Source organism: Thalassophryne amazonica, chromosome 12, assembly GCF_902500255.1.
Source record: "Thalassophryne amazonica chromosome 12, fThaAma1.1, whole genome shotgun sequence".
Classification (NCBI taxonomy): domain Eukaryota; kingdom Metazoa; phylum Chordata; class Actinopteri; order Batrachoidiformes; family Batrachoididae; genus Thalassophryne; species Thalassophryne amazonica.
The window spans coordinates 38,171,878-38,191,158 of record NC_047114.1 but is presented as its reverse complement, the minus strand read 5'-3'; the positions used below and the strand labels follow the sequence as shown (position 1 = coordinate 38,191,158).

Here is a 19,281-nt window from a genome sequence, read left to right as displayed (position 1 = left end):
CAAGTACCTAGAGAAGAGTTTAACCTTTAAACTGATCATATTCATTACATTTTGTCAAATAATAAAACTGATAAAGGTCATTGGGACTAATCCCCTTTTTAGCTCATCCGATAATAAATCCACTCAAATGTTAGAATAGAATTATTATATTGTTATAATTACTGGCTAGTCACTTTAGAGCAGACCTGGGCAAACTGCGGCCCGGGGGCCACATGCTGCCCTTTGCATGTCTCTGTCCGGCCCTTATGAGGTCTGTGATTATTATTACATATATTAAAAATGTCAAGCTTGTGTGTTGCAAATCATTAGAGAAGTTTATTTAGGTATATTTAAATATTTACATATTATTACAATAATAAAAATAAAAGCTATTAAATAGGTAATTTTTTTGTAAAATTTGTAATGGGAGACAGCCGAGTTATCGATGTTGTGGCCCTCAGACATAATTCAGGCTCCCTATGTGGCCCCTTGTAAAAATTAATTGCCCACCCCTGGTTTACATACACTCTATTACACACTAACCCACAGTTTAATAGTATCATCACCTGTGTGTTTGATGGAGTGTTGATTTACAGACACTCTATTACACACTAACCCAGTTTAATAGTATCATCATCCGTGTGTTTGACGGAGTGTGGGTTTACAGACACTCTATTACACACTAACCCACAGTTTAATAGTATCATCACCTGTGTGTTTGACGGAGTGTGGGTTTACAGACACTCTATTACACACTAACCCACAGTTTAATAGTATCATCATCCGTGTGTGTTTGACGGAGTGTGGGTTTACAGACACTCTATTATACACTAACAAACAGTTTAATAGTATCATCACCTGTGTGTGTTTGATAGTGTTGATTTACAGACACTCTATTATACACTAACCGACAGTTTAATAGTATCATCACCTGTGTGTGTTTGATAGTGTTGATTTACAGACACTCTATTATACACTAACTGACAGTTTAATAGTATCATCACCTGTGTGTGTTTGATAGTGTTGATTTACAGACACTCTATTATACACTAACTGACAGTTTAATAGTATCATCACCTGTGTGTGTTTGATAGTGTTGATTTACAGACACTCTATTATACACTAACCGACAGTTTAATAGTATCATCACCTGTGTGTTTGATAGTGTTGATTTACAGACACTCTATTATACACTAACCGACAGTTTAATAGTATCATCACCTGTGTGTGTTTGACAGTGTTGATTTACAGACACTCTATTATACACTAACCGACAGTTTAATAGTATCATCACCTGTGTGTGTTTGATAGTGTTGATTTACAGACACTCTATTATACACTAACCGACAGTTTAATAGTATCATCACCTGTGTGTGTTTGATAGTGTGTTGGTTTACAGACACTCTATTATACACTAACAAACAGTTTAATAGTATCATCACCTGACTGTTTGGTTGTGTGTTGGTTTACAGACACTCTATTACACACTAACCCACAGTTTAATAGTATCATCACCTGTGTGTGTTTGACGGAGTGTTGGTTTACAGACACTCTATTACACACTAACCCACAGTTTAATAGTATCATCACCTGTGTGTGTTTGACGGAGTGTTGGTTTACAGACACTCTATTACACACTAACCGACAGTTTAATAGTATCATCACCTGTGTGTGTTGACGGAGTGTTGATTTACAGACACTCTATTACACACTAACCGACAGTTTAATAGTATCATCACCTGTGTGTGTTTGACGGAGTGTTGGTTTACAGACACTCTATTACACACTAACCCACAGTTTAATAGTATCATCACCCGTGTGTGTTGACGGAGTGTTGGTTTGCAGACACTCTATAAACACTAACCCACAGTTTAATAGTATCATCACCCGTGTGTGTTTGACGGAGTGTTGGTTTGCAGACACTCTATTACACACTAACCCACAGTTTAATAGTATCATCACCCTGTGTGTGTGTGACGGAGTGTTGGTTTACAGACACTCTATTACACACTAACCCACAGTTTAATAGTATCATCACCCGTGTGTGTTTGACGGAGTGTTGATTTACAGACACTCTATTACACACTAACCCACAGTTTAATAGTATCATCACCCGTGTGTGTCTGACGGAGTGTTGGTTTGCAGACACTCTATAACACACTAACCACAGTTTAATAGTATCATCACCCGTGTGTGTGTGACGGAGTGTTGGTTTACAGACACTCTATTACACACTAACCCACAGTTTAATAGTATCATCACCCGTGTGTGTGTGACGGAGTGTTGGTTTACAGACACTCTATTACACACTAACCGACAGTTTAATAGTATCATCACCTGTGTGTGTTTGACAGTGTTGATTTACAGACACTCTATTATACACTAACCGACAGTTTAATAGTATCATCACCTGTGTGTGTTTGACAGTGTTGATTTACAGACACTCTATTATACACTAAACTGACAGTTTAATAGTATCATCACCTGTGTGTGTTTGATAGTGTTGATTTACAGACACTCTATTATACACTAACCGACAGTTTAATAGTATCATCACCTGTGTGTGTTTGATAGTGTTGATTTACAGACACTCTATTATACACTAACCGACAGTTTAATAGTATCATCACCTGTGTGTGTTTGACAAGTGTTGATTTACAGACACTCTATTATACACTAACCGACAGTTTAATAGTATCATCACCTGTGTGTGTTTGATAGTGTTGATTTACAGACACTCTATTATACACTAACCGACAGTTTAATAGTATCATCACCTGTGTGTGTTTGACAGTGTTGATTTACAGACACTCTATTATACACTAACCGACAGTTTAATAGTATCATCACCTGTGTGTGTTTGACAGAGTGTTGATTTACAGACACTCTATTATACACTAACCGACAGTTTAATAGTATCATCACCTGTGTGTGTTTGACTAGTGTTGATTTACAGACACTCTATTATACACTAACCGACAGTTTAATAGTATCATCACCTGTGTGTGTTTGACAGAGTGTTGATTTACAGACACTCTATTATACACTAACCGACAGTTTAATAGTATCATCACCTGTGTGTGTTTGACAGTGTTGATTTACAGACACTCTATTATACACTAACCGACAGTTTAATAGTATCATCACCTGTGTGTGTTTGATAGTGTTGATTTACAGACACTCTATTATACACTAACCGACAGTTTAATAGTATCATCACCTGTGTGTGTTTGACTAGTGTTGATTTACAGACACTCTATTATACACTAACCGACAGTTTAATAGTATCATCACCTGTGTGTGTTTGACGAGTGTTGATTTACAGACACTCTATTATACACTAACCGACAGTTTAATAGTATCATCACCTGTGTGTGTTTGACAGTGTTGATTTACAGACACTCTATTATACACTAACCGACAGTTTAATAGTATCATCACCTGTGTGTGTTTGACAGTGTTGATTTACAGACACTCTATTATACACTAACCGACAGTTTAATAGTATCATCACCTGTGTGTGTTTGACAGAGTGTTGATTTACAGACACTCTATTATACACTAACCGACAGTTTAATAGTATCATCACCCTGTGTGTGTTTGACAGAGTGTTGATTTACAGACACTCTATTATACACTAACCGACAGTTTAATAGTATCATCACCTGTGTGTGTTTGACAGAGTGTTGATTTACAGACACTCTATTATACACTAACCGACAGTTTAATAGTATCATCACCTGTGTGTGTGTGAGAGTGTTGATTTACAGACACTCTATTATACACTAACCGACAGTTTAATAGTATCATCACCTGTGTGTGTTTGATAGAGTGTTGATTTACAGACACTCTATTATACACTAACCGACAGTTTAATAGTATCTTCACCTGTGTGTTTGATAGAGTGTTGATTTACAGACACTCTATTATACACTAACTGACAGTTAATAGTATCATCACCTGTGTGTTTGATAGAGTGTTGATTTACAGACACTCTATTATACACTAACCGACAGTTTAATAGTATCATCACCTGTGTGTGTTTGACAGAGTGTTGATTTACAGACACTCTATTATACACTAACCGACAGTTTAATAGTATCATCACCTGTGTGTGTTTGATAGTGTTGATTTACAGACACTCTATTATACACTAACGCACAGTTTAATAGTATCATCACCTGTGTGTGTTGACTAGTGTTGATTTACAGACACTCTATTAAACACTAACCGACAGTTTAATAGTATCATCACCATGTGTGTGTTGACTAGTGTTGATTTACAGACACTCTATTACACACTAACCACAGTTTAATAGTATCATCACCCGTGTGTGTTTGACGGAGTGTTGGATTTACAGACACTCTATTATACACTAACCTGACAGTTTAATAGTATCATCACCTGTGTGTGTGTGACGGAGTGTTGAGTTACAGACACTCTATTAACACTAACCCACAGTTTAATAGTATCATCACCTGTGTGTGTGTGACGGAGTGTTGATTTACAGACCTCTATTACACACTAACCCACAGTTTAATAGTATCATCACCCTTGTGTGTTTGACGGAGTGTTGATTTACAGACACTCTATTACACACTAACCGACAGTTTAATAGTATCATCACCTGTGTGTGTGTGACGGAGTGTTGGTTTACAGACACTCTATAACACACTAACCCACAGTTTAATAGTATCATCACCTGTGTGTGTGTGACGGAGTGTTGGTTTACAGACACTCTATTACACACTAACCCACAGTTTAATAGTATCATCACCCGTGTGTGTTTGATGGAGTGTTGGTTTACAGACACTCTATTACACACTAACCCACAGTTTAATAGTATCATCACCTGTGTGTGTGTGACGGAGTGTTGGTTTACATACACTCTATTACACACTAACCCACAGTTTAATAGTATCATCACCCGTGTGTGTTTGACGGAGTGTTGGTTTACAGACACTCTATTACACACTAACCGACAGTTTAATAGTATCATCACCCGTGTGTGTCTGACGCAGTGTTGGTTTGCAGAGACTCTATTACACACTAACCGACAGTTTAATAGTATCATCACCTGTGTGTGTGTGACGGAGTGTTGGTTTACAGACACTCTATTACACACTAACCCACAGTTTAATAGTATCATCACCCTTGTGTGTTTGACGGAGTGTTGGTTTACATACACTCTATTACACACTAACCCACAGTTTAATAGTATCATCACCCTTGTGTGTTTGACGGAGTGTTGGTTTACAGACACTCTATTACACACTAACCCACAGTTTAATAGTATCATCACCTGTGTGTGTTTGATAGTGTTGATTTACAGACACTCTATTATACACTAACCGACAGTTTAATAGTATCATCACCTGTGTGTGTTTGATAGAGTGTTGATTTACAGACACTCTATTATACACTAACCGACAGTTTAATAGTATCATCACCTGTGTGTGTTTGATAGTGTTGATTTACAGACACTCTATTATACACTAACTGACAGTTTAATAGTATCATCACCTGTGTGTGTTTGACAGTGTTGATTTACAGACACTCTATTATACACTAACCGACAGTTTAATAGTATCATCACCTGTGTGTGTTTGATAGAGTGTTGATTTACAGACACTCTATTATACACTAACCGACAGTTTAATAGTATCATCACCTGTGTGTGTTTGATAGAGTGTTGATTTACAGACACTCTATTACACTAACCGACAGTTTAATAGTATCATCACCTGTGTGTGTTTGACAGTGTTGATTTACAGACACTCTATTACACACTAACCCACAGTTTAATAGTATCATCACCCGTGTGTGTTTGACGGAGTGTTGGTTTACAGACACTCTATTACACACAAACCCACAGTTTAATAGTATCATCACCTGTGTGTTTAATGGAGTGTTCATTTACAGACACTCTATTACACACTAACCCACAGTTTAATAGTATCATCACCCTTGTGTGTTTGATGGAGTGTTGGTTTACATACACTCTATTACACACTAACCCACAGTTTAATAGTATCATCACCCGTGTGTGTTTGATGGAATGTTGGTTTACAGACACTCTATTACACACGAACCCACAGTTTAATAGTATCATCACCTGTGTGTTTAATGGAGTGTTCATTTACAGACACTCTATTACACACTAACCCACAGTTTAATAGTATCATCACCTGTGTGTTTAATGGAGTGTTCATTTACAGACACTCTATTACACACTAACCCACAGTTTAATAGTATCATCACCCTTGTGTGTTTGACGGAGTGTTGATTTACAGACACTCTATTATACACTAACCGACAGTTTAATAGTATCATCACCTGTGTGTGTTTGACTAGTGTTGATTTACAGACACTCTATTATACACTAACCGACAGTTTAATAGTATCATCACCTGTGTGTGTTTGATAGATTGTTGATTTACAGACACTCTATTATACACTAACCGACAGTTTAATAGTATCATCACCTGTGTGTGTTTGACAGATTGTTGATTTACAGACACTCTATTATACACTAACCGACAGTTTAATAGTATCATCACCTGTGTGTGTTTGATAGATTGTTGATTTACAGACACTCTATTATACACTAACCGACAGTTTAATAGTATCATCACCTGTGTGTGTTTGATAGATTGTTGATTTACAGACACTCTATTATACACTAACCGACAGTTTAATAGTATCATCACCTGTGTGTGTTTGATAGTGTTGATTTACAGACACTCTATTATACACTAACCGACAGTTTAATAGTATCATCACCCGTGTGTGTCTGACGGAGTGTTGGTTTGCAGAGACTCTATTACACACTAACTGACAGTTTAATAGTATCATCACCTGTGTGTGTGTGACGGAGTGTTGGTTTACAGACACTCTATTACACACTAACCCACAGTTTAATAGTATCATCACCTGTGTGTGTGTGACGGAGTGTTGGTTTACAGACACTCTATTACACACTAACCCACAGTTTAATAGTATCATCACCCGTGTGTGTTTGACGGAGTGTTGGTTTACAGACACTGTATTACACACTAACCCACAGTTTAATAGTATCATCACCTGTGTGTGTGTGACGGAGTGTTGGTTTACAGACACTCTATTACACACTAACCCACAGTTTAATAGTATCATCACCTGTGTGTGTGTGACGGAGTGTTGGTTTACAGACACTCTATTACACACTAACCCACAGTTTAATAGTATCATCACCCGTGTGTGTTTGATGGAGTGTTGGTTTACAGACACTGTATTACACACTAACCCACAGTTTAATAGTATCATCACCCGTGTGTGTGTGACGGAGTGTTGGTTTACAGACACTCTATTACACACTAACCGACAGTTTAATAGTATCATCACCCGTGTGTGTGTGACGGAGTGTTGGTTTACAGACACTCTATAACACTAACCCACAGTTTAATAGTATCATGACCCGTGTGTGTGTGACGGAGTGTTGGTTTGCAGAGCACTCTATTACACACTAACCCCACAGTTTAATAGTATCATCACCCGTGTGTGTGTGACGGAGTGTTGGTTTACAGACACTCTATTACACACTAACCCACAGTTTAATAGTATCATCACCCGTGTGTGTGTGTGACGGGGTTTTGGTTTAGAGACACTCTATTACACACTAACCCACAGTTTAATAGTATCATCACCTGTGTGTGTTTGACGGAGTGTTGGTTTACAGACACTCTATAAACACTAACCCACAGTTTAATAGTATCATCACCCGTGTGTGTTTGACAGAGTGTTGATTTACAGACACTCTATTATACACTAACTGACAGTTTAATAGTATCATCACCTGTGTGTGTTTGATAGATTGTTGATTTACAGACACTCTATTATACACTAACCGACAGTTTAATAGTATCATCACCTGTGTGTGTTTGATAGATTGTTGATTTACAGACACTCTATTATACACTAACTGACAGTTTAATAGTATCATCACCTGTGTGTGTTTGATAGATTGTTGATTTACAGACACTCTATTATACACTAACCGACAGTTTAATAGTATCATCACCTGTGTGTGTTTGATAGTGTTGATTTACAGACACTCTATTATACACTAACCGACAGTTTAATAGTATCATCACCTGTGTGTGTTTGATAGTGTTGATTTACAGACACTCTATTATACACTAACCGACAGTTTAATAGTATCATCACCTGTGTGTTTGATAGATTGTTGATTTACAGACACTCTATTATACACTAACCGACAGTTTAATAGTATCATCACCTGTATGTGTTTGACAGAGTGTTGATTTACAGACACTCTATTACACACAAACCCACAGTTTAATAGTATCATCACCTGTGTGTTTAATGGAGTGTTCATTTACAGACACTCTATTACACACTAACCCACAGTTTAATAGTATCATCACCCTTGTGTGTTTGACGGAGTGTTGGTTTACATACACTCTATTACACACTAACCCACAGTTTAATAGTATCATCACCCGTGTGTGTTTGATGGAATGTTGGTTTACAGACACTCTATTACACACGAACCCACAGTTTAATAGTATCATCACCTGTGTGTTTAATAGAGTGTCATTTACAGACACTCTATTACACACTAACCCACAGTTTAATAGTATCATCACCTGTGTGTTTAATGGAGTGTTCATTTACAGACACTCTATTACACACTAACCCACAGTTTAATAGTATCATCACCCTTGTGTGTTTGACGGAGTGTTGGTTTACATACACTCTATTACACACTAACCCACAGTTTAATAGTATCATCACCTGTGTGTGTTTGATAGTGTTGATTTACAGACACTCTATTATACACTAACCGACAGTTTAATAGTATCATCACCTGTGTGTGTTTGATAGTGTTGATTTACAGACACTCTATTATACACTAACCGACAGTTTAATAGTATCATCACCTGTGTGTGTTTGACAGTGTTGATTTACAGACACTCTATTATACACTAACCGACAGTTTAATAGTATCATCACCTGTGTGTGTTTGACTAGATGTTGATTTACAGACACTCTATTATACACTAACCGACAGTTTAATAGTATCATCACCTGTGTGTGTTTGACAGTGTTGATTTACAGACACTCTATTATACACTAACCGACAGTTTAATAGTATCATCACCTGTGTGTGTTTGACAGTGTTGATTTACAGACACTCTATTATACACTAACCGACAGTTTAATAGTATCATCACCTGTGTGTGTTTGATAGATTGTTGATTTACAGACACTCTATTATACACTAACCCAGTTTAATAGTATCATCACCCGTGTGTGTTTGACGGAGTGTTGGTTTACAGACACTCTATTACACACTAACCCACAGTTTAATAGTATCATCACCCGTGTGTGTTTGACGGAGTGTTGGTTTACATCAGACCTGGGCAAACTGCGGCCCGGGGGCCACATGCTGCCCTTTGCATGTCTCTGTCCGGCCCTTATGAGGTCTGTGATTATTATTACATATATTAAAAATGTCAAGCTTGTGTGTTGCAAATTATTAGAGAGGTTTATTTAGGTATATTTAAATATTTACATATTACAATAATAAAAATTACCTATAAAAGCTATTAAATAGGTAATTTTTTGGTAAAATTTGTAATGGGAGACAGCCGAGTTATCGATGTTGTGGCCCTCAGACATAATTCAGGCTCCCTATGTGGCCCCTTGTAAAAATTAATTGCCCACCCCTGCTTTAGAGGCTGTGGGTCAGTATGTTCTTGCCACACATTTTGTTCCAGAGCTGAAGAGGTTTGTGATCACAGGTAGTATCACACTGAGTAAAATGTACTAAAAACACAGTCTGACATGAATCTGATCCTCTCTATTTGCAGCAGACTCATCAATGTAAGATTTGCACTCACTAACAAGTGGCTCTTGAACTCTGTGATGGTTGCTGTCATGTTCTTATCATATAATTTGCTTATCAGAAATAGAACAGTCCATGAAGCATCTGTTGCTCTTATCCATAGGAGGTGGATAATGGTTCTGCTTGGGAGCAGACTGAAATATGTGATGTATATTGTATTTGTAAATATGATTTCTGTGTTTCCCTTCAAGTATTACAAGCATACTAGTGTGCTGCCGGTGGGGATTCACAGGGTCTAGATTGGATAGTGTTTATAAAATAGGTAGATGACATTTTTCAAGGGTGGCAATAAATTAAGCAAAGCTTGTATAATGAGTTGGAATGGCATGTGAGTCCAGAATGCTTTTAGAGCCTTAGACCTCAACATTTTTTAGAAGAGGAACTCAACACTTTTATTTCCTGTTAATTTTGTAATTTTTTGAATGTTAATTTACTGTCTTAATGTATTTGTAAATTGTTTAGGTTTAGGTATTATTATTATTATCATCATCATCATTATTATTATTTTACTTCTATTTTGTCATTTGATTTTTAAATGGACCGCAATAGAAATACAGTGGGGGGAAATAAGTATTGATCCCCTGTCAGTTTTGCAGGTTTTCCCACCTACAAAGAATGGAGAAGTCTGTAATTTTTATCATAGGTACACTTCAACTGTGAGAGACAGAATCTAAAAAAAAAAAAAATCCAGAAAATCACATAGTATGATTTTTAAATAATTAATTTGCATTTTATTGCATGAAATAAGTATTTGATCCCATAGAAAAACAGACCTTAACAATTGGTACATAAACATTTGTCTGCCATTACAGAGGTCAGACGTTTCCTGTAGTTCTTGACCAAGTCTTCACACACTGCAGCAGGGATTTTGGTCCACTCCTCCATGCAGATCTTCTCCAAATCTTTCAGGTTTGGAGTTTTAGCTCCCTCCAAAGGTTTTCTATTGAGTTCAGGTCTGGAGACTGGCCAGGCCACTCCAGGACCTTGAAATGCTTCTTATGGAGCCCCTCCTTAGTTGTCCTGGCTGTGTGTTTGGGGTCACTGTCATGCTGGAAGACCCAGCTATGACCCATTTTCAATGCTCTTACTGAGGGAAGGAGGTTGTTTGCCAAAATCTCGCAATACATGACCCCATCCATCTTCCCTTCAATACGGTGCAGTCGTCCCATCCCCTTTGCAGAAGAGCATCCCCATAGTATGATGTTTCCACCCCATGCTTAACGGTTGGGATGGTTTTCTTGGGGTTGTTCTCATCCTCTAAACATGGTAAGTGGAGTTCATTCCAAAAAGCTCTATTTTGGTCTCATCTGACTCCATGACCTTCTCCCATGCCTCCTCTGGATCATCCAGATGATCACTGGTAAACTTCAAATGGGCTTGGACATGTGCTGGCTTGAGCAGGGAGACCTTGCTGCCCTGCAGGATTTTAAACCATGACAGCATCGTGTGTTACTAATGTAATCTTTGCAACTGTGGTCCCAGCTCTCTTCGGGTCATTGACCAGGTCCCCCTGTGTAGTTCTGAGCTTTCTCAGAATCATCCTTACCCCACGAAGTGAGATCTTGCATGGAGCTCCAGACCGAGGGAGATTGACAGTCATCTTATGTTTCTTCCACTTTCTAATAAATAATCATAACAGTTGTCTTCTCACCAAGCTGCTTATCTATTGTCCTGTAGCCCATCCCAGCCTTGTGCAGGTCTACAGTTTTGTCCCTGATGTCCTTAGACAGCTCTTTGGTCTTGGCCATGGTGGATAAGTTGGAGTGTGATTGACTGAGTGTGTGAACAGGTGTCTTTTGTACAGGTAACAAGTTCAAACAGGTGCAATTAATACAGGTAAAGAGTGCAGAATAAGAGAGCTTCGTAAAGAAAAATTAACAGGTCTGTGAGAGCCAGAATTCTTGCTGGTTGGTAGGGGATCAAATACTTATTTAATGCATAAAATGCAATTTAATTATTTAAAAATAATACAATGTGATTTGATGGATTTTTTTTTTTTAGATACTGTCTCTCACAGTTGAAGTGTACCTATGATAAAGATTACAGACCTCTTCATTCTTTGTAGCTGGGAAAACCTGCAAAACAGACAGGGGATCAAATACTTATTTCCCCCACTGTAAGTGCTTTCACTTTCTTGCGTCATTCATGTATTGTTAACATATTTACAATTATATTATGTACTTACATTGAACTTATTAAATACAATCACTCTCCGCACTCAAACTTTAAATATAAACATGACTTACCACCCTCTGCTGAAATGGCATGCAAGTCCAGAAAGTAGTTAGCAACATCCATTGTTCAATGTTATTAGCTAATAACTGTAGTTTCTCCAAAAATATTAGCCCTATGCACGCACGCATGCACAGCTGGTGTAAGCAGGTACTTTTAATTTTGAAAAAGAAAAAATGAAGACGGTGGCTGAAGACATTAAAACCATGACACATTTCACTCTTGGTGTCAACATAAGACTTAACTCATTCATGGTAAAAGCAACTTAACACTTAACTAAACTGATTTAATCAACTGAACTACAAATACATGAATAAATCAATAACAGTAACAACACTGTTGAACTAACATGAACCATAATAACAACATTTAAAACCTCTAAACCCCAAACTCCCATGGTGCACAATTCCCATTGTTTACTGGTTACCTAAAATTGATAATTTATAAAAAACTATTAGTCCACTCAACTTTCTGTTTTTGCAGTGTTCATCTTTGACCCAAAATACATAAGTATACCATACAGCAAATGGCAGCTCTCCCCGGTATTTGTGTGACTGAAGCCATCCACACGTATGCACGCACAAATACAAACATGGAGACCACTTGGCTATTATAATATATATTGTAATATCAAATTGCAAGAGAATCGCATTTCTTCAAAACTGCGATAGGTACCACCCAATTATTGTGATATTGATTGTATCATTCCATCCCTACTAAAAACAGAATTTTCTACAATATACACCCCAGAAAGTTTTCACATACTACTTATTAAAAAAATGAGCAGAAAAGCCTTCTGTTTTTTTTTTTTAATTATTCCTGATAACAAAATAAAATACAGTACATGTGTTTATGTTTGCCAGCATAAAGCATGAAGCTGAATGACTCGAAGACTTCACCATGACGCAAATTAGATCGACTTATCTCTGGCTGACAGAATAAAAAGTTCTTTGTTTTGTTGGAGCCGACTGCAGTTTTTCTGACAAGTCTTTAGTTGTACAGCTGAATGATGACATGGCAGCGGATAAACTCAGTTTCTCTTAAAAACGAAACACTTTACAGCGTTGCTCCCAGAGTTATTACACTCCTGTGACCATCTGCTGTTGTCTCTCACATCTTACACTGAATATATATGAAACAAAAAACTTATAACTCAAACATGGGCTTTTATTAATCTCCCATGACAGTAACACTCGTTTATCACTGCCTGTGAACTCAGACTGTCGAGCCAGTCAGACACATTTAGTTGCCACAATGGATTAAATGACACCAACAAGATGGAAACTCATGTAGGATTTTCAGGCCTGTTTCTTTATGTTTGAAACACACTAGAAATGCTGAGACAAATATGCATATCCCAGGGGTTTTTGTTGGAAACTGCCACATTTCCAAGCTTGGTGAGCTTGGCTATTTATGCAGGGCATATGACAGCCATTATGAAAGGTCAAGGTTAAGGCTGCCAGCTCCGTTTAATCTTTGTTACAGCCTTACTTTACTCGTAAACCCAAAAGAAATGAGGCCTCAGGCCAAAACACAGAAGCCTATAGAAATGTACCTGTCAGGGCCAATGAACCAGGCACCTCTGGTGTCCTCTTTTGGCTGCCCTTCAGTATGTTTGTAAAATAAAATACTACTCAATCATTCTGGGAGGGGGATTGGTCCATGCCATCAGTCTTATAGCCATCATTATTAACTACCATTATTATCACTTACTGAGGCGTTGCTGGGCCGGTAGCATAGATTTACATTTACGCTACCTGTCTATACCTGCCCGCAGTAATGAGCGGGTATCCCAATACCCGCCCACTGTGCATAAAGTGATGATGTCATAGCATGCGCAACCCAAGAACTGTCCGCAGACGATAACACGAAAAGGTGAGAAGTGTGTGTTGGTCCCAATATGGATATTCCGGATGATTTTATCATGGATAGTATGACAATGAACAGCAGCTAAAGCAGCCAGCTTGATGAGGACGTCCTGGCGAATTCAGAGAGCAGTGTGGTACCAGGCAACACGACAAAAGGTAAAGTGAGCCAACTTTTTATGTACGCGTTTACTGGGTGTAGTGCGTTTTGAAATGACATTAAATATTGTTAATGTGATTCCATGTGTTGTGTATCTCAGTAAGTGATAATAATGCAAATAACATGCTTTTGGAGGGCGGTATGCATTTTCGCCCTCGTATACCTCGGCGAATATCAGTCATTTCGGGCAATTGGGCATGGACAGAGGGACTCTGAAAATGCATACCGCCCTCCAAAAGCATGTTATTGTATTAATACTTCATTAGTTTGCTGTCAAATAGCAATATAATACTAGTATTAATATGTTGCATAACTAGACAATTAGGTAACAGCTCAAAAATGGTTTTAATAACACTAACCAGGGCTCAAAATAGTATGTGCATGTGCTAGTTTGTGCACGTATTATTTGAGAGGTGCACGTAATTTTATACTGCACTAGCACTGTTGCAAGTAACTTTATCCAAGTTTTATCAACTATAAGCACCAGTAAAATGAACCAATAAAGGAATAAATGAGGAAAAAAAAACAATTTCCAGTGTGTTGTCTTCGTCTTCCCTGCATTTTATGACTCAGACACACGGAGCGAGTTGCTGTGCACCAATTGTTGTGTTCGCGCGCGCACATGTAAACAAAGAAAAGAAAAAAAACTGGCTGGCTGCGGTTCCTCTCTCTCTCTCCCCCTCAAACACTGTCATCATTGTGTTATAAAGCAGTCACCATTTGTTTTATTACACATCTGTGTAGTTAATAAAATTATCTTCACGGATGCGCATGCACGTGGAAAAAAAAGTGACTGCCGCTGCGGTTCCTTTATGGAACCCAGGAGACGTCACTTAAAGTGATTTTTTTTTTTCTGGCCATGATAATTTGTGCGCACGTTTTCCTTTACTCGAGCCCTTGAATGTGTACACGTTTTCCTTTACTCGAGCCCTTGAATGTGTACACGTTTTCCTTTAATTGAGCCCACGAATTAATAAAACGCGTGCACGTTTTCCTTTCGTTCAAAATGAACTTCATAATATGACCTAAATTGTCATCCTCATGACGCTTCGACCTCAGTATCCTTTTTAATGTGCTTAAACTCCAGATGATGCCATGCTGGGCAGCTGGAGTTCTCTGTATGTCCTTGTGCGCCCAAACCATGATGATATACCCTGACGAGATCCATTTCTAATGGGGAAATGTATTACACTGTCTCCTGGTTTATTGACTAATAGTCAGCATTTATGTGTCAAGACAATATGGAGTGCACGTTTTACAAATTGTGGCCACGTTTAAGTAGATCAAGCCCTTGATTTACTCAAACGATGCTTAAAACGTGCGCACAATATCATAAAACGAGCGCACAATATAAAACGTGTGCACGATATAATAAAATGTGCGCACATTCTCTCCACATGCAAAACATTTTGCGATGACACTTCCAGGGCTCTGTAGTTCCTCGCTTTCTCTCCCCTGAAACTCTGTCATAAGTGTGTTATAAACCAGCCACCATTTGTTTTATTATACGTCTGTAGTTAATAAATAAAATAATCTTCACAGACGATTCGTTCATGCGCGCACGTGAAAGAAAAAAAAAAAAAAAACTGAGGGGAGAGCAGTAGCAGAGGCAAACTCTCCCCAGAGAGGAATTAAGAGTCTGACACATCAGAGGAGGAGTTTTAAGGTTGTTATAAGACTGACTTTTGGTTGTGCAAGTAACTTTTTTTTGGTGCAAATAAAGATCTCATTTCTGGAATGTTTGTCAAAGTAACAGTTAGGCTACTGTGAATTTTCAAGAACAAGTACAAGGGCTCATACAAGAACACACATCTTGTTTTTAGGGAGCGGACGTGAGCTGCTGTTTGTGCAAGCAGCTCTCTCTCTCTATCACACACACACACACACACACACACACACACACACACACACACACACACACACACACACACACACACACACACATAGAGTTTTGAACAAACTATGCTGTGTGCAGTCCGCTGACTTCTTAATTAATCTGTAATTATCTGTAATATGTAATAAAGCTGAGCCCCAGGTGACAGTCATGTTTATTTTATTTTATTTGTTGCTGTTTGTGATGTGCCCTGTGCACGTCTTGGCTTTGTGCCATAGGAGAGGGAGTACTTCAAGACAGCACAACTCTCTCACAGAGGAACATAAGTGTATTTCATCCCACTGGCATTATATTTAGCATGTAAATTAATTTATTAATTTGCATTATTCCACAGAAGATGTACAGAAGAGGCACTCACATGAAGATGATTACATGGTTTCAGGGACCAGATACAGAAATTTTATGCAATAAAAAAAACTTGATAGATAGACAGACAGACAGACAGACAGACAGATAGATACATAGATAGATAGACAGATACATAGATAGATAATACCAATAAATAAAACAAATATAAAAACACATGGAGGTAAAACTACATTAACAAGAAGCGTTAAACAATCTCATGGCGGCCGGGACAAATGATCTTCTATACCTCTCAGTCCTGCATCTCATGGAGAGGAATCTGTCACTGCAACCGCAGTGACAGATTCCTGTTCCTGTTCATGTTGGCAGTTTTCTGTAAATGCCCCCACTTTTAGGTGTGAAGAAATTAAAGAAGGTGCAGCTCCATCTGTTTAAGGTGCAGCTCCATCCAGAGATGGGAGTTGTATTTGTGCTGGCGACCCTCCTGTCCTGTGCACCAACAGCATTTCCTGTATATTTGTTTTGCGAATTGTTCTGTAATTTCTGTTTGTAGCATGGCCAAGCAGAGGGTCACCCCTTTGAGTCTGGTCTGCTTGAGGTTTCTTCCTCAGAGGGAGTTTTTCCTTACCACTGTTGCTCTGGGGGTTAGTAAGGTTAGATTTTAATTGTGTGAAGCACCTTGAGGCAACTCTGTTGTCATTTGGTGCTATATAAATGAAAATTAATTGAAATTGAAAGGTGTATGTCTGTGTGTGTGGTGTCATACCGCACTCTTTCTTGGGTTCATCTGAGCGGTCCTTGCAGTCTTTGACAGAGTCGCACACCTTGGAGCTGTCTATACACTCTCCGTTCTTACACAGAAACTTCAGAGGTCCCTCACATTTGGTGGCTAACAAACAAAAACAGATCAGCATTTATATTTTAAATGTCATGAAAAATTTATTCACAAACTGATTTAGAACCTTGTGCCTGCAGCAGTAAGTACTAATTTAACAAAATGCCAATGGAAATGGAAAGTGAGAGCAAAATGTTGTCAAGAACAAATGCTGCACCAGAGGGCCTGATTTACTAAGATATTAAGTAATGAGTGCTAAATCACGTGGCCAGTCCAAACTTTTGTGCGTTTGGGTGGAGACAGTTTTGTGGATGATTTACGAAGAGAAAATGCGCAATTGATAGCAAGCGGTAATGTGACAAAGACAAGCGTGTGTAAATAAGAATTTTGCTTGTTTTAATGACCGTAAGAGCAAAATAAAATTAAATCAGTCAATAAAGTTAAGTGCATGTGCAAAACACCTCTTTATCAGATCTAAAATACATGCAAGACAACTCAGTAGTGGAATAGCAGTATATTGTGGTGATTTATCTAATAATGTCTATATTATATTTACCATCATTAGTTCTCCATTGTTTGTCTAATATATTTTAAAAACTAATTACACTCAGTGTTGTTTCTCATTGTAAATGAGAATTTCGACAAATCCATACATGATCTTATTTTATATGTTTGTTTGTTATAATAGTCAGTGCATTAGCATGTTCAAGTGCTGTGCGTCCTTTGTGCACAGCAGTGATGTCCGACCCAGTCTCTGATATGTGTGTGTGTGTTTGTGGTCTACCTGTTATATATGGAGATATTTATTCTTATTCCCAAGGTTTACAATGAATTATTATGTCCACCAAGGATGTAATAAAATCATCTGTATTTACTTATTTATTTGTCTGTCTGTCTGCTAGCAGGATTACGTCGCAACTACTGCACGGATTTTGACAAAATTTCCACCACAGATAGATATTAGGCCATGGAAGACTCCATTAAATTTTGGAGGTGATGTGGCTCCAGATCCAGAATCTGGATTAAGATTTCCCCTTATATAGGCTTTGAAGGATGATGTCAAAACTACTTCACGGAATCTCACCAAATTTAAACCACTGATTGATAGTCTGACTCTCTACACCCAAAACGACCAAAGGGAAAAATATGATTATTAGCCATCAGATGACAAATTAAAACCTCTTAAATCATTCTAAAATCAGTTTTAAGCAGAAACAAGGTGATAATTGGTGAATCATAGGCGCAGCAGCACATCAATCAAGGAATCAAGGAAATTTTATTGTCATATGCACAGAACAGAAGAACTTTCCTGCACAATGAAATGTGGCTACTGCATTTAACCCATCCTATTTGCCAGTAGGAGCAGAGGTCGCCATTAGGCGCCCGGGGACCAGCTCCAGATGTACATCCCTGCCTTGGTCAACAGCAGGGCTGAGCAAACCAACACCGACCCATAACAAACAACACACATAACACACAACACATAGGTCGGCCCGGTACATAAAACATATATATGAAAGCAAAAACATGAGGGAAAAGGAGAAGAAAAAAAACCCTCATAGCCGCTGCATTACACAGCGGCAATGAGGAAAAAAAAATCCCATCAGCACAAAAAACAATAATCACAGAGACAAAACAAGGACACAGGACGACAACTGAGATTTGAAAGGACCAGTTTATCAGAACACTCCGGAAGGCAGCCAGTTTCGGCGCCGTTGACGGCCTTGTCTGACAGTCTTGGGGGGGAAGGGAACAGCCCTGCGCAGGCTGAGAAAGTCCTGGACAGTCCACAGTTCACGTCAGAGCTGGAGAAGCTGAGGGGAGGGGGGAAGACCAGGGAGCGAGGCTTAAGTGTTGTTCTTCTGAGGAGGTTCTTATCACAGCGACCTTGAAGTGCAGCTGTATTTGGGGAAGCCAAATGAATAGCCAGATTAACAGACGCCTGAAAGATTCCACAGTTCTGAGAACAGAGTGGCTCTCAATGCATCTGAAATGTAGAATGTGGTCTTCACAGACAGTCATAGCGGGTTTCCAGGGCTGCAATCTTCCTAGAGATGTCATCCAACGCGCGGTTAACCCCCGCCGACTGCGCAGCCACTG

At 38.5% G+C, this 19,281-nt stretch overlaps 1 protein-coding gene across 3 annotated transcripts in view; it reads right to left on the bottom strand.

Moving 5' to 3' along the window:
- LOC117521521 (low-density lipoprotein receptor-related protein 8-like) overlaps positions 1 to 19,281 on the bottom strand; it is a 445,771-nt gene that overhangs the window by 130,529 nt on the left and 295,961 nt on the right. For all 3 annotated transcript variants that reach the window (XM_034182837.1, XM_034182839.1, XM_034182838.1), the window contains exon 7: positions 17,113 to 17,235. In XM_034182837.1, coding sequence (XP_034038728.1) covers positions 17,113 to 17,235 — 123 coding nt within the window. The remainder of the gene's footprint in view (positions 1 to 17,112; positions 17,236 to 19,281) is intronic.